The sequence below is a fragment of the Drosophila melanogaster genome, chromosome X, assembly GCF_000001215.4.
Source record: "Drosophila melanogaster chromosome X".
Taxonomy (NCBI): domain Eukaryota; kingdom Metazoa; phylum Arthropoda; class Insecta; order Diptera; family Drosophilidae; genus Drosophila; species Drosophila melanogaster.
Genome location: NC_004354.4, coordinates 16,053,506 through 16,070,341, shown reverse-complemented (window position 1 = coordinate 16,070,341; position 16,836 = coordinate 16,053,506). Strand labels below are relative to the sequence as shown.

The 16,836-nt window shown below is 35.3% G+C and overlaps 3 protein-coding genes across 3 annotated transcripts in view; 1 reads left to right on the top strand and 2 right to left on the bottom strand.

Annotated features, from left to right (window-relative positions):
* Positions 1-37: 37 nt before the first annotated feature.
* Positions 38-6,604, bottom strand: dpr18 (defective proboscis extension response 18). Its single transcript, NM_132874.2, has 9 exons — positions 6,524-6,604; positions 6,233-6,461; positions 4,643-4,940; positions 3,535-3,975; positions 2,543-2,718; positions 1,414-1,627; positions 1,027-1,351; positions 845-969; positions 38-778 (listed from the first exon to the last, which is right to left on the bottom strand). The coding sequence occupies exons 3-9, from the start codon at positions 4,788-4,790 to the stop codon at positions 648-650; spliced, it is 1,560 nt and encodes a 519-aa protein (NP_573102.1). The 5' UTR covers positions 4,791-4,940; positions 6,233-6,461; positions 6,524-6,604; the 3' UTR covers positions 38-647.
* An 839-nt stretch (positions 6,605-7,443) lies between these two features.
* CG12395 (uncharacterized protein) lies at positions 7,444-8,440 on the top strand. Its single transcript, NM_132873.3, has one exon. The coding sequence runs from the start codon at positions 7,568-7,570 to the stop codon at positions 8,330-8,332; it is 765 nt and encodes a 254-aa protein (NP_573101.1). The 5' UTR covers positions 7,444-7,567; the 3' UTR covers positions 8,333-8,440.
* Positions 8,441-8,619: 179 nt separating this feature from the next.
* The window catches only part of Muc14A (Mucin 14A), a 52,609-nt gene continuing 44,392 nt past the window's right edge, over positions 8,620-16,836 (bottom strand). The window contains exons 11-14 of the mRNA NM_167482.4: positions 12,714-16,734; positions 10,415-12,568; positions 9,812-10,360; positions 8,620-9,056 (exon numbers count right to left, since the gene is read on the bottom strand). Of these exons, the coding sequence (NP_727928.3) occupies positions 8,667-9,056; positions 9,812-10,360; positions 10,415-12,568; positions 12,714-16,734 (7,114 nt within the window). The 3' untranslated portion in view covers positions 8,620-8,666. The remainder of the gene's footprint in view (positions 9,057-9,811; positions 10,361-10,414; positions 12,569-12,713; positions 16,735-16,836) is intronic.

Genomic DNA, 16,836 nt, shown 5'->3' with positions numbered 1-16,836 from the left:
ACCACCCAATTCCGTAATTACAAACAGCAAAATAATAGGTGATGAAAAAGTAGTATACCGCATAAAGTTTTAATCAGATCGTTGTTTTCTTGAAAAAACTTGTTATCCTGTGAATTAGTGGTATAACATAATAATAACGTATGATACATTTGATTTGCCTGCTTAGTTGCTCAAACTTAATTAATGCACATATTCTATGAACTTTTAAAAGTCACAGAAAATTAAACGAAATATTTTGCTATCCCCGCCAGTTTCTTAACTCTTTAAGAGGCATCATATAACATGTGTGCGATATTTCAACATCATCACTAAATTAACTAGAAAAAAAGTTCGAGAAACTTTTTTTTTTAAACCATTGGGTTTTTGGCTCTTAGGAATCTGGAATTGTTATTATGTCATCTTTTTGCCTAATTAATTCAATTCTAAACAAATTTTTAAGAATATTTGTCCAAACAAATTTAAAGTCTTATACACCGTAGGCACTATAACAAAAATATGTAATGAAATCACCTTCTGATTCTCAACTTTAAAACTAAAACCGTTGTTTAGAACCAGCCAATCTCGTTTATACCTAATATTATTGGTTAATTGTTTGTGAAAATCGAATGGCTATGGGGTTTTCCGCAGTCCCTTCTCAGATTAAAGCCTCAGAAATGTCGATTTTCGGTTTTCAGGCAAGTGAAGAGGAAAATGAGTACAAGGAGATGACCCAACATCGCAAGGGAATAGATTTCGGTTCTTGAACCAATATTGTGCTGAACAGCTGCGGGTAGTTCGCCTGTAAAGATATATATAACATATCAGGGAAATGATTTTCACGAAACTTCAATCACTAATTAATTACCTGTGAGCACTTGAACTTGGACAATTACGGTGAACAGTCTGCCAAGGGAACAGGAATAGTTGCCACTATCGGATAGTTTGGCATCTCCAATGGAGATACGACTGGTTAGCCAAACATCGGAAACGCTGCAATACACAGGACACAGTATATAGGAATTCCGACTTGCATCGTTTGTAATCTACCTTAAGCGCCTATTGGTCATTCCTTGCAGTGGTTCTTCGTCCTTTGCCCAGGTTATAAACTTGGTGAAGTATTTCTCCAGATCCTGGCCAGAGAACTTGTGTTGCGTCTGATTTACGTTGCCAATTAGATTAAGCTCACTAGTCGTCTCATTGATTAGTTTCTGTACAGCATCGTTTGCAGAATCGGTTGATTTTAGAATGGTCTGACGTTCTTTTTGGAAAAAGCTACGCGATATTTGGCATTGTAGATCGACGGTGCTTCCAGACTTATAATAACGATCCCCCACGTCCCTCTCGTGCTCATCGATTATCCTCAGGGGGGGTTCTGAAAGCGGAAAACTTGCCATGTAGGATTCGTTATAAGGTTAGAATTGGTGGTATCCATACCCAAGACAGTGAGATTTGTGGTGAATACCCGGGGGGGATGGGTGGAAACCTGGCACATGTAAACTCCGGCATCTTCAGTCTGCGTGGGATTGATAAGTAATCGCCAATTGTTCGGGTACTGGAACTTCACCCGAATTCTCGGGTCTCCACTGTAGGTCACGTTGCCAACGGTCAGGAGCGATACCTTCTCTGCCGTTCGCCTGACCCACATGACCTGGAAGTTGGAAATTCAAAATCTTATTTAAAGTAACCGCAAGATTGGGCATATATGTACATATGTATGTTCGTACATATGATAAGTAAAAGAAAATAGTCGAAACGGTAAAACACGTTACACATTTATCTCTCTCAAAGCGCTCTCTCACGACTATCGGTTTAACAAAAACAAACGGGAGGATCGAATTATGAGAATAGCTGAAAAGAAAATAGGCTCTCTCATCGGCTTCTTCTTATTCTCTCTCATTTCATTGTCATATTTTGCGAGCATCGGTAAAGAAAATGGCTGCCGCGAAACAATTAAATTAAATCAGTTTTTGTACATTTCGTTGCTCCTAAAAGTGCCAACAATTAGGTAAAATGATAATAAGTGAGTACTTGCAGGCCTGTGTAATGAGTATGTAATAAATATAATATTTATGGTTAAATGGGCAAATTTTTGTGCGTTTATTGGTTTACCGATATTGCACACACACACATCCGTAAAAAAGTACTCATACACAAATGAGTTTCAATGCAATGGTGGTGGCGGTGGGTGTTTTTTGTTGCCATATGCATACATACATACATTGTATGTTTGATGTAAACATATTAAGAAAGGCAATCAAATTGAATAGTAACTAAATTATATTTATTCAAAAAAGGGGTTTAATGGCTTAAAAACTTGCTTTTTGTTTTGTCTTATAAAGTAAAACAGTAAATAAAGTAAATAAAATCCGTGAACACATAGGTAGTGAGAGCTAATTTATTTCCAATTATTTCGGTTGTTTCATCATTTGTGAAATCAATTAACTGTGCAGAACAATAGATATTTATTTACGTGCATGTATGCATGTATATGTATGTATGGGTATGTACGTACGAAGGTATGTACATATGAATCTGCGTACATATCAAAATGGCGTTCACTTACAGTTTTATCCTTGAGCATACCGACACGGCAATTGAGCACCGCTTCCGTAAACAAATGTACGGCGGAAACGAGGTTGTCACCCGAGGTTGCCGAGTTGATGGGCTCCTCAAAAAAGGGTCCCCAGTGGTGCTCGTGGTGGTGCTTGCTACGTGGTCGTTCTGTGACACGTGCGAATCCTGCCAAGATTTAAAAAAGTTTCCGAAAAATTAAATCGAAATTAAGAATATACATATATACTACATACATACATATGTATGTATGCACGTAGTACACGTAGGGGTTGCCGCATTCATTTTGAAGAATGTCATATATACATATGTATGTATTTATGTACATCCGTTCGTTTTCTTTGAAGATGCCTCATTTTATATTTTAAACCACCTTTTTCCAACGGTAACAATCATTATTTATAATCACCAATTTAAAAATATTTATCTTTTAATTTCCTCGTTTTTTAAGGTAAAAAATCCAAAAAATTACGCATTTTTAAAAATTTAAAATTAAATTAGAAGTTATGACATTCCATATTATTATTATTATTTTCAATGTTTTGATCAGAAAAAGTGTAGCGAAAATCTGGAAAATACTTTATGCAAGAATTCGATATTTCCGTGATTTATTTTAATCCGTATTCGGCTTAAATTTATTATACAGCTAATGAAACAACTGTGTTATGCAGGTTTTTAGCCATGCCAAAACATAATACTGTTTGCCGGATTTAGAAAAAAATTTCGGAAAATTTATCAAAATTACCAAAAAAAAGTCAAAAAATTTAATTTTTAAACTTGAATGCCAGTCGATTTGAAATTTCATAACGAGTCTGACGTGTTATGGCAATCCATGTTTAGACATTTATTAATTTTGTTTCGATCAAATGGCTGTTGCCAAAAATGCAATATTTACGATGAAAACTTTGCTAAAAACTTTCATACACGTACTTTTGTACAATTGCTATATGCTGTTCTGCATAATACCAAAGCTATCCCACTTACCACTTGCTGTCCAATGATTCCTCGTGCGTGTGGAATCAATTGGCTGTTTCATGGTACTTCTGTCGACTTTTAGGGATGCGAATGCTGTGGTGGGCATGGTCACAGTCGTCAGCTGATCAGTTGTCCCTACATTTTTGATTGGAAGGCTATTGCTGCTAAACTCCATGCTGCCCGGTGTCTCCATGGGTATTTTACCCCGACTCATTTTCGTGGGAATGGGGCTGTGCGGAGCGTTAGACGCCTCGATTGGCATTTGGGAATGGTCCTCGTCCTGATCCTGCGATGAAAACGCGTAAAGGGTTGCCCTTGTGGCTGACAGGTAATCAGCAGTTGATAATGTCGATTTAGTTTTATTATAGTCATCAAAAAGTAATGAACGATTCTCGCCGTTTCTGGATTGTTCACTTGCGGAGGGGGATTTTGTTTCGACGGATGTCGTGTCTGAATTGAAAAGGTGAAGAATGCAAGAAAAAATATATTTAAACAAGAGCTCAGCTCCTCAGAAATATCTAACCATTTTTAAATTACCCCATTGGCTTTATTCAAATATGCTATATTCATGGGCTTAGGACTAATTACAACCTTGGTTACGTTGTTAAATAGGTAAAAATATAGTAGGGTTGGTAGAAATAAAGGTCCTAACTATATACTGAATAATATTAAATTCGTACTCTGTAGTTATAGACGTAAATCTGTAGTATTATTTTTAAGCCACAACTTTTTACAAAGTTTTATTCGTTGGATGCCCAAGACTTTATGGTATAGTTTCTTATTTTCTTTTTTCCATTTAACTTAACACACATATTTTCAATATTTGCTTCCCATGACAAAATATTTCAGATTTTACTAGCCGCAAATGAATGAAAAGTGTATTATATACCCAGTTTTCTACCAAATTGTCCGAATTAGAAAGTTTGATGTTTAAATATCCGTTGTAAGTTTCTAAGAAAACCCGGTCCATTAAGAATAATTGAACTTCCCCTAACTGATGCTACCTTGATAAGTAAAGAGCACAAAACATGGGAAAAGGAGTCATAACAAAGGCTTCGGGGTTATTTAAATGCTGTTTTGCAAACAAAGTTAAGGGAAACTTAAGGGCTACACTTACATAGAACTTGAACTTGCGATCCAATCACCAGAGCAATTGTGAGCAGCCGAAGAAGGCTCAGACTGGTTTGTGAATTGTAGGAGAGTGGTAGCGTCTGGGCAGCGTTCGATGCTGGTGATAGTGTCCTATATCCTTTCGGAAGCCTCATCCTTTGCACGGGGCGACGTGACTTACGGAATGTGCTCGAGAGAAATCAGTAACCTTCATCTTAGTTCCGAGAAAACTCAGCTGCTTTCTGGCACTGAATCTTGTCGATGGCTCAGCGTATATTTCCCTCTTTTCTTTACCATTTAAATTACTGCAAGAGAACGTAGTAAAGTATTCAAGGAAAATCATTTGCTCAAGAGTTTCTACCCACAAGGATGCTGATGCATATCAAGAATAAGTGAATTAATTGCAGGGAAAATGATTTCTTTGTTCTTACTCTTACAACTATTATAATAAATGCAAACAAATTACTTTGAACTTTGGTTTGTCTGCAGTGTTTTATGTTAGTCATTTAAAAGTTTGGGAAAAAGTGACCTAATGCTTGAGCTTCGGGACACAACACTTGATACATTTATATGTACAAAAATCTGCTCTCACATTTTTATGTCACTACTATTTTTTTATTTCTTTTCTTGTGTTGGTTTTGCCAAGTGGCCGATGGATAACAAAAAAGCACTTATGTATAAGCCCAATAAACTAACCAAAACATCTTAAAGCCTGATACTCTATGTTCATTTTTATTAAAGCGCAGTAAAAATTGAAGATATTGTGAATCTGTGTGACCCAGTTTAATGGGGCAGGCTATAGATTTTGCTTAGAAGGTTATGAGGGGGACGTTAAAGGCTCTCGAACAATGGTTTGATCAGCGCATCTCTAGGCCCATGGGACTGAACTATTCAAATAATGGAGGAGGACTGACTATTAATTCTTGGCTCAAGGCATGCAAAACAAAACAAATACAATAACGAAAAAATGCGCCGTGCGACACGACCCGGTTTTAGTATGAAGTATGAATAATTTTTAAAATTTTTAAGCTTTTTAAAATTGCTGGCCATGAAAAGCGCATATGTGTTTGGCTTGTGGAATTTGGAATTTAAAATAACGTAAAACAAAATATTATTGTGAAACAAAAACGAACTTAAAGGTGTTGAAAAATGAATTTGTTTTGCGGTGGATATTATATTTTGTCAATTATAAAAAAACGATTCAATATATTTGGTAGCAGACCAGTGAGTAGCGTGGAATTTGCTTTTTGGGACACTTGCCAGCGGCATTTTTTCTTATTTCGTTTTGAGTTCGTCTCCTCTACCATAATCTAAGCTTCCTGTCTATACACCCATCGAAAATGATATATCTGTGGCAGCAAGATTAATATTTTTTTTTTTGCCCATGGCGGATTCATTCATTTATAAAAAGCTAACGAAACGTAATAGTCTCATTTTTCGAATACTAGTTGGAACTTCACAAATTTATATTAAATTAAATTATTTATATTATTTGATTAACTTTTTACTGGAATTTTTGATTAAGCTCAGCAGTTAATTGGTCCCTTAAATATTCATGCAGTTTGACAGCCGTTTTTTCTATCCCTATTTCACTTACCATGTGCAGCGATGTGTTGTGTTGTCTACCATTCAAGATACCTGATTGGAATTGCGGCGATTAGTAAATCCCTTGCTCTGTTGGCACAAGTCACATTTGTACAAAAAAAATACACTGGCACATTGAGTTAGCAACAACAACAACAAAAAAAATGCACAAAAAAATATTACTTTATCCAGGCATACAGAAGTTTATACTTGATTTTATTATTAACACATTTGTGTACACACTGAAAAAAAGATAATTTACTCAAACTATGTTATAAAGACGGTAGGAAATACGCAGATGTACTTTGGTGCGTTATATTCACATGCGCTCTATCCGGCGAGCACGTAGGTATCGCTTATCCTTGAAAACCGTAATGAACTGTCGTTGGCAAAAACTTTGGACTCCATTCCAAGCGTTCAAATGAAAAGCCGAACACAAATGAGCGAAAGCTTGTCTGCACACTCGAATCCAGTGAGTGAGTCACTCAAAGGGGATTTCTGTTGAGTCCATACGGATACTCAACACTGCTCGGGACATCTCCCCTAGTTGGGGAAAGAAAGGTCTGTCCCAAAGCTTTCACCAGGGATTTTATTGAAGTTGGGAAATTCATGAGCTGGTAGCGAAAGTTGGTTCCTAAGTGAATGAATCGATTTTTCAGTAGTTAATTATTTTAAATACCAATCAACAAAGGTTTTTTTTATCTTAATTTCTTTTTATTTGATATGAATATAATTAACATGGTAGAATTTTTTAACTATAAGCTATACAAGTAAATCGCATTTAAATCGTAATATACTTTACATAAACTTTTCTACATTACATTTTACAGTGCTTACAAATAGCAAACTTGTGTTCTTGAACGCGATTTGCTGTTATACATTAATTGTATTAGTATAACATCGGTAAGTAGTATAACAGATAACTGATGATCTAAATTATAAGATACAATAATACGTGTATACTGAAAAGTATTATACTCCAGTGCAGTGTAGGCCAAAAAGTAGGGATTGAATCTACGGTGTTGTCGGCAAACAAATCATACAGAAACTTATAAATACGAAAGCATAGAAGACTTTGAATGGGAATTTTCCAAGACTCAAAATAAGAATAAAAGGGGTATTAATAATGCCCCAATATAATAGCTTTTACCGTACTATCCCATATTTAAGATTCCTACCCAAAGGATGCTTTGGATTTGCACTCACTGTAGTTGAATCTTTTAGCCGATTCAGACTCAAACTCAGACACATCGGATATTTTAATATGTGTATACCCACACAACAATAAAGCCGAGACCATATTTACAAATTGATTTTGCTATTGCATATCATATCATTATCACCAAGGATGCATATCGTGAGTGGCAAGAATCTGAGCCGCGAAGAGTTAGAGGAAGTTAACAAATGGATGCAACAAAATAGTATTAGCACTCAAAGATTGCGTCGCGAGTTTTCCGATGTTTTGCCGCTGGCCGAAATATTCAAACGCGATTATCCGCGCTTGGTGGATCTCTTCAATTATCCGAAGAAGAGTAGTGTTCAGCTGAAGTTGGCCAATTGGGAGACATTCAACTTTAAAGTGTTATCCAAGTTAAATATGACGTTGACTAAAGATTTTATGGAGCAAATGGCGAATGGTGTTAGTGGTGCCGCCGAAGTCATGTTGCATGAAGTGATACGATTGGAGAAACGACAACGCCTTGCAGAACAACGAAATGCGGCATTGCGGCAGGAACAACTTTGGGAGGAAAATGATGAGATAAAAACTGTTGTGGTTAACAAACAGATCGGCGATGGCATAGTTCAGGTGCCGCAGAAAATGATCCTATATTCGCTGTACGAGAAAGTGGAACGTGATAGTCATGCAAAAGATGTTATTATCGATGCCTATCAACAGCGATTGACCCACATGGAGAGTATTATTAAATTGAAAACGGAACGGATCGACGAACTTCTAATGCAGATGGGTAAACAACCTCAAAAGAGAGCTACTAGCAACGCAACCAATTGTTTCTTTGCTTACGATGGAAAGAACTCCCTAATTCAGAAGCATATAAGTCCTACGCAAGCATCATCGCCTACCCATCTGGATGCGGACGGCTTTAACATCTAATGGCAATCTCGGAATTAGTATTAAAAAGTTAATTATTGTTAGATTGTGAATCTAAATTACCGATTATCGGTTAAATAGATTACGATATAGACACAGTCTTGGCAATTCAATGGCAATATATTCATATAATTGGTAATTGGCAATCGATAAGCGTAGTTAATAGTTGAAATGTCTTAAATGGTCATTGAAATGAAAGATCAAGGGTCGTATGAAAATACTTTCATCTTCAATGACCGCAGTGAAGAAGCAGAAATGATATAAGTAATATTCATCTTGGTTACTATTTTCAATTCATAAGCCATTTTATTTGTTTTCACATTTACAAATTATCTGTTCACACGATGTTATCACTGCATACCATTGATATATTACCTATTAAATACTGTTTTCTGGCACTCGTCTCTTGCATTGCCTTATGGAACATCACTTTCAGTTTTGTGTAATAGTTCCAACACTTTCTACTTTTAACTACTGCAAGGCGCATATCGCATTCCTCAATTTTTCCAGCCAAAATATGATCGAGATATTTTCGCAATTTTTCAAATTCCAAGTACTCCCTTATTAATAGCGCTTTTTTATTAGTTATCCAATCCTCTTTGATTGCTGTGTTTATCTTTCCAATTATGTTGTCAAATTCTGCACTGTGACTGGAATCATTATGCTGATGAGCTTGACTAATTTTTTGTAGTATTGAAGTGCACGGGTCCTTTGGTGAAATTGGAATCTAAAGGAAGGATTAGCATAGAGGGCAAAAATACATATACAAAGCTTCTAGTAAGCTAATTACTCCGACTTTTTAATGATACACTTTTTTTTCTCATGATTCAAACTACATTTTAGATGGTTTAAAAGCCAATGGAAAAGATTTAGCATTACTAAGGGAAAAAAAAGCATAACAATGAAAAATACAGTCGAACTTCCATATCTCAAACTTCCCTAATTCGAATCATTTAGCGACTTTATTCATACCAATTTCTATCCACAAGTCGAACTTCCATAACTCTAATTTATTCTAAATCTAATGTCTTCTTCTATTAGTAAATATGGTTGCTTGCCTAAAAAGTAAATATAAATTAAATATTTATTTTTAATTATTTTTTGCCTGCTGACATACCTTTTATGAATTAAATACTGTAGACTGTTTATTATTTTATAGATGCGGTGCTCTTTTTTAGATTTTCTTATTAGATCATAATTGTTTTATTCTAAATTAAACAGGGATAAAAAATACATTTAAATTTTATGGTGGGGTTTCATAAGGTTCAAGTTATGGAAGTTCGACTGTAATCAAACATTTTCATTGCTAAAAACATATTAATACTAGTACAATTTCTCTTTGAGATATGGCTGAGTTGTGATTTTAATTTTGAATAGTTAGATGAAAATATATATTTGAAATGTTACCAAACCTAAATGAAATTTGACTTAAAGAAGTTTGAGACTGCTTTTAACATTTTGAGTTAATACAAGCTCACGCACCGTTTCATTGTTTGGGCTCAGAGAATACTTTATAACGACTAAATTCATTATTTGTTGATTACAATAATATGCAGCAAATCCTCCCATAGTTTTTGACACTGTGGAAGTTTGAGTAGTGGGTGGCAATGATGGCTTTGTGACTGTTGTATTCTGAGTTATATGACATATTAGGTGACTTTTTCTTATTACGTTCCACTTTTCGGTATTTGACATAGCCAAGCTCGTAACTAGATTTTTGGCTATATATTTATAATGATCAATGCACGCTGGTGTCGATTTCGTTGCCTTCAAATTTTCCAAAATTTGGTTGAGCTTAAATAAAATGATGGCTTCCAGTTCGATTCTTATCTTGTCGTAAATCGTGAAATTTGCGTACAGACTAGCTCTAATATTACCCGGAAGTTGATTCAAATGTATCGACGAATTAATCTGACTAAACTTTTCCTTAAACTCAGAATTATCTAAAGAGTTGTTATCTCGAATCGTATACTTATTTTGTAGGTCATCAAGTCTTTTGTCGATTTCTTTCCACACATTTACATCTGTGGGCTATAAGTAAAAACTTAATAAAAGATTTAAATCTTAAAACGTGAAACACGTTACCTGTGAGCTTGCTGTAAGTATAAGATTTTCAGTTGTCGAGATCAATTGGCTATCACTATAAGTCTTATTATTCGATTGAGATATCACATATTCGGTTGTGCCATTTGAAGTAAATTTTTTATTGTTGCTGATGTGCTCGGTCGGTTCTAACTTTGAAAATGTAGGAATTATACTTGTTTGTTCCTTAGACAAAAATTCGACAGTTGTAGAGTACTTTGAAGTGTGCTCTGTACTTGTTTGGTTTCCTGTTGTTTCTGTTTTGTCCGTATAGAAATGTGGCTGAGTTAATGTTGTTGACGTAGCAATATTAGATGGCAACGATAAGATATTAGTTGTGCTCTTCTCGGTTATATTTTGTTTGGTTAACTTTGAACTTGCCTCAGACAAAACTCCGACGGATGTGGAGTACTTGGTAGTGTCTGTATCAAAATATGGCTGAGTTGATATTGTTGAGTTATCAATATTAGAATGCACCGATAAATTATTGGATGTGCTCTTCTCAGTAATAATTTGTGTGGGGCTTAACTTTGAAAATGTAAGGGTTTGTGTGGGTTCCTTAGACAAAAGTCCAATGACTGAAGAGTCCTGCGTAGTGTGACCAGCAGTTGTTTGGTTTTGTATTGTTTCTGTTTTGTCCGTATCAGAATGTGGCTGAGTTAATGTTGTTGACGTAGCAATATTAGAAGGCAACGATAAGATATTAGTTGTGATTTCTTCGGTTATATTTTGTTTGGTTAACTTTGAACTTTCCTCAGACAAAACTCCGACGGATGTGGAGTACTTGGTAGTGTCTGTATCAAAATATGGCTGAGTTGATATTGTTGAGTTATCAATATTAGAATGCACCGATAAATTATTGGTTGTGCTCTTCTCAGTAATAATTTGTGTGGGGCTTAACTTTGAAAATGTAAGGGTTTGTGTGGGTTCCTTAGACAAAAGTCCAATGACTGAAGAGTCCTGCGTAGTGTGACCAGCAGTTGTTTGGTTTTGTATTGCTTCTGTTTTGTCCGTATCAGAATGTGGCTGAGTTAATGTTGTTGACGTAGCAATATTAGAAGGCAACGATAAGATATTAGTTGTGATTTCTTCGGTTATATTTTGTTTGGTTAACTTTGAACTTTCCTCAGACAAAACTCCGACGGATGTGGAGTACTTGGTAGTGTCTGTATCAAAATATGGCTGAGTTGATATTGTTGAGTTATCAATATTAGAATGCACCGATAAATTATTGGATGTGCTCTTCTCAGTAATAATTTGTGTGGGGCTTAACTTTGAAAATGTAAGGGTTTGTGTGGGTTCCTTAGACAAAAGTCCAATGACTGAAGAGTCCTGCGTAGTGTGACCAGCAGTTGTTTGGTTTTGTATTGCTTCTGTTTTGTCCGTATCAGAATGTGGCTGAGTTAATGTTGTTGACGTAGCAATATTAGAAGGCAACGATAAGATATTAGTTGTGATTTCTTCGGTTATATTTTGTTTGGTTAACTTTGAACTTTCCTCAGACAAAACTCCGACGGATGTGGAGTACTTGGTAGTGTCTGTATCAAAATATGGCTGAGTTGATATTGTTGACTTATCAATATTAGAATGCACCGATAAATTATTGGTTGTGCTCTTCTCAGTAATAATTTGTGTGGGGCTTAACTTTGAAAATGTAAGGGTTTGTGTGGGTTCCTTAGACAAAAGTCCAACGACTGAAGAGTCCTGCGTAGTGTGACCAGCAGTTGTTTGGTTTTGTATTGCTTCTGTTTTGTCCGTATCAGAATGTGGCTGAGTTAATGTTGTTGACGTAGCAATATTAGAAGGCAACGATAAGATATTAGTTGTGATTTCTTCGGTTATATTTTGTTTGGTTAACTTTGAACTTTCCTCAGACAAAACTCCGACGGATGTGGAGTACTTGGTAGTGTCTGTATCAAAATATGGCTGAGTTGATATTGTTGACTTATCAATATTAGAATGCACCGATAAATTATTGGATGTGCTCTTCTCAGTAATAATTTGTGTGGTGCTTAACTTTGAAAATGTAAGGGTTTGTGTGGGTTCCTTAGACAAAAGTCCGATGGTCATAGAGTTCTGTGTAGCGTCAAAAGTTTTTTGGTCTTCTGTCCCATCAAGCCCGAGCGCCTTCGTAGAAGAACCATCCCACTGAGAATGCTAGAATGTAAAAATTAGGTATTTAATAATGTATTATTGTTATTGTTTTCATTTGTGAAATTTGAGAAATTATTGGAAGGTTTCTAAATTTTCTTGTTAATAATATTAAATACAATGAATAATATGTATTTTACTAATCATTTACCTTTGAAGTGGTTCTTCCTGTCGGTATACTTTTTGTAATTTTGCAATTGCACGAGCAAATATCCTCATCAGGATCAATTACGCATGTACACAAACAAAGCGGTTCTTCCGAAGTTTCCGTAGTTTTAATAGTATTTGAACTTGATTGAGGAGGTGATGTTGATAGTGTCCACGGTTCTTCTGTCATTTGATTTTGTTCTGCACTAGATTCTTGAAATGAAATGCTTTCTTCTGTTGTTAATTGAGGTAAAGATTTTGAAAGTTCTGATATTTCCTCTTTATTTGTTTGATCTTCTGCACTCAAATCTGTAAGTAGACTATTTGTTATTGCTCTTGATTGAGAAATCGACAGTGTCCTTGTATCCTCTAGAGAAGTTTTTTCTTCATTTACACTCTGACTCGAAAATATATTCTTTGTTTTTGAACTTGATTGAGGAGGTGATGTTGATAGAGTCCACGGCTCTTCTGTCATTTGATTTTGTTCTGCACTAGATTCTTGAAATGAAATGCTTTCTTCTGTTGTTAATTGAGGTAAAGATTTTGAAAGTACTGATGTTTCCTCTTGATTTGTTTGATCTTCTGCACTCAAATCTGTAAGTGGACTATTTGTTATTGTTATTGGTTGAGAAGTCGAAAGTGTCCTTGTATCCTCTAGAGAAGTTTTGTCTTCATTTACACTCTGACTCGAAAATATATTGTTTGTCTTTGAACTTGATTGAGGAAGAGATGTTGATAGTGTCCACGGCTCTTCTGTCATTTGATTTTGTTCTGCACTAGATTCTTGAAATGAAATGCTTTCTTCTGTTGTTAATTGAGGTAAAGATTTTGAAAGTTCTGATGTTTCCTCTTGATTTGTTTGATCTTCTGCACTCAAATCTGTAAGTAGACTATTTGTCATTGTAATTGATTGAGAAATCGACAGTGTCCTTGTATCCTCTAGAGAAGTTTTGTCTTCATTTACACTCTGACTCGAAAATGTAATGTTTGTCTTTGAACTTGTTTGAGGAAGAGATGTTGATAGTGTCCACGGCTCTTCTGTCATTTGATTTTGTTCTGCACTAGATTCTTGAAATGAAATGCTTTCTTCTGTTGTTAATTGAGGTAAAGATTTTGAAAGTTCTGATGTTTCCTCTTGATTTGTTTGATCTTCTGCACTCAAATCTGTAAGTGGACTATTTGTCATTGTAATTGATTGAGAAATCGACAGTGTCCTTGTATCCTCTAGAGAAGTTTTGTCTTCATATACACTCTGACTCGAAAATGTAATGTTTGTCTTTGAACTTGTTTGAGGAAGAGATGTTGATAGTGTCCACGGCTCTTCTGTCATTTGATTTTGTTCTGCACTAGATTCTTGAAATGAAATGCTTTCTGCTGTTGTTAATTGAGGTAAAGATTTTGAAAGTTCTGATGTTTCCTCTTGATTTGTTTGATCTTCTGCACTCAAATCTGTAAGTAGACTATTTGTTATTTCTCTTGATTGAGAAATCGACAGTGTCCTTGTATCCTCTAGAGAAGTTTTGTCTTCATATACACTCTGACTCGAAAATGTAATGTTTGTCTTTGAACTTGTTTGAGGAAGAGATGTTGATGGTGTCCACGGCTTTTCTGTCATTTGATTTTGTTCTGCACTAGATTCTTGAAATGAAATGCTTTCTTCTGTTGTTAATTGAGGTAAAGATTTTGAAAGTTCTGATGTTTCCTCTTGATTTGTTTGATCTTCTGCACTCAAATCTGTAAGTGGACTATTTGTCATTGTAATTGATTGAGAAATCGACAGTGTCCTTGTATCCTCTAGAGAAGTTTTGTCTTCATATACACTCTGACTCGAAAATGTAATGTTTGTCTTTGAACTTGTTTGAGGAAGAGATGTTGATAGTGTCCACGGCTCTTCTGTCATTTGATTTTGTTCTGCACTAGATTCTTGAAATGAAATGCTTTCTGCTGTTGTTAATTGAGGTAAAGATTTTGAAAGTTCTGATGTTTCCTCTTGATTTGTTTGATCTTCTGCACTCAAATCTGTAAGTAGACTATTTGTTATTTCTCTTGATTGAGAAATCGACAGTGTCCTTGTATCCCCTAGAGAAGTTTTGTCTTCATTTACACTCTGACTCGAAAATATATTGTTTGTCTTTGAACTTGATTGAGGAAGAGATGTTGATAGTGTCCACGGCTCTTCTGTCATTTGATTTTGTTCTGCACTAGATTCTTGAAATGAAATGCTTTCTTCTGTTGTTAATTGAGGTAAAGATTTTGAAAGTTCTGATGTTTCCTCTTGATTTGTTTGATCTTCTGCACTCAAATCTGTAAGTGGACTATTTGTCATTGTTATTGATTGAGAAATCGACAGTGTCCTTGTATCCTCTAGAGAAGTTTTGTCTTCATTTACACTCTGACTCGAAAATATAATGTTTGTCTTTGAACTTGTTTGAGGAAGAGATGTTGATAGTGTCCACGGCTCTTCTGTCATTTGATTTTGTTCTGCACTAGATTCTTGAAATGAAATGCTTTCTTCTGTTGTTAATTGAGGTAAAGATTTTGAAAGTTCTGATGTTTCCTCTTGATTTGTTTGATCTTCTGCACTCAAATCTGTAAGGAGACTATTTGTTATTGTTATTGATTGAGAAATCGACAGTGTCCTTGTATCTCCTAGAGAAGTTTTGTCTTCATTTACACTCTGACTCGAAAATATAATGTTTGTCTTTGAACTTGTTTGAGGAAGAGATGTTGATAGTGTCCACGGCTCTTCTGTCATTTGATTTTGTTCTGCACTAGATTCTTGAAATGAAATGCTTTCTTCTGTTGTTAATTGAGGTAAAGATTTTGAAAGTTCTGATGCTTCCTCTTGATTTGTTTGATCTTCTGCACTCAAATCTGTAAGTGGACTATTTGTCATTGTTATTGATTGAGAAATCGACAGTGTCCTTGTATTCCCTAGAGAAGTTTTGTCTTCATTTACACTCTGACTCGAAAATATAATGTTTGTCTTTGAACTTGTTTGAGAAAGAGATGTTGATAGTGTCCACGGCTCTTCTGTCATTTGATTTTGTTCTGCACTAGATTCTTGAAATGAAATGCTTTCTTCCGTTGTTAATTGAGGTAAAGATTTTGAAAGTTCTGATGTTTCCTCTTGATTTGTTTGATCTTCTGCACTCAAATCTGTAAGTGGACTATTTGTCATTGTTATTGATTGAGAAATCGACAGTGTCCTTGTATCCTCTAGAGAAGTTTTGTCTTCATTTACACTCTGACTCGAAAATGTAATGTTTGTCTTTGAACTTGTTTGAGGAAGAGATGTTGATAGTGTCCACGGCTCTTCTGTCATTTGATTTTGTTCTGCACTAGATTCTTGAAATGAAATGCTTTCTTCTGTTGTTAATTGAGGTAAAGATTTTGAAAGTTCTGATGTTTCCTCTTGATTTGTTTGATCTTCTGCACTCAAATCTGTAAGTGGACTATTTGTCATTGTAATTGATTGAGAAATCGACAGTGTCCTTGTATCCTCTAGAGAAGTTTTGTCTTCATTTACACTCTGACTCGAAAATGTAATGTTTGTCTTTGAACTTGTTTGAGGAAGAGATGTTGATAGTGTCCACGGCTCTTCTGTCATTTGATTTTGTTCTGCACTAGATTCTTGAAATGAAATGCTTTCTTCTGTTGTTAATTGAGGTAAAGATTTTGAAAGTTCTGATGTTTCCTCTTGATTTGTTTGATCTTCTGCACTCAAATCTGTAAGTGGACTATTTGTCATTGTAATTGATTGAGAAATCGACAGTGTCCTTGTATCCTCTAGAGAAGTTTTGTCTTCATATACACTCTGACTCGAAAATGTAATGTTTGTCTTTGAACTTGTTTGAGGAAGAGATGTTGATAGTGTCCACGGCTCTTCTGTCATTTGATTTTGTTCTGCACTAGATTCTTGAAATGAAATGCTTTCTTCTGTTGTTAATTGAGGTAAAGATTTTGAAAGTTCTGATGTTTCCTCTTGATTTGTTTGATCTTCTGCACTCAAATCTGTAAGTGGACTATTTGTCATTGTAATTGATTGAGAAATCGACAGTGTCCTTGTATCCTCTAGAGAAGTTTTGTCTTCATATTACACTCTGACTCGAAAATGTAATGTTCGT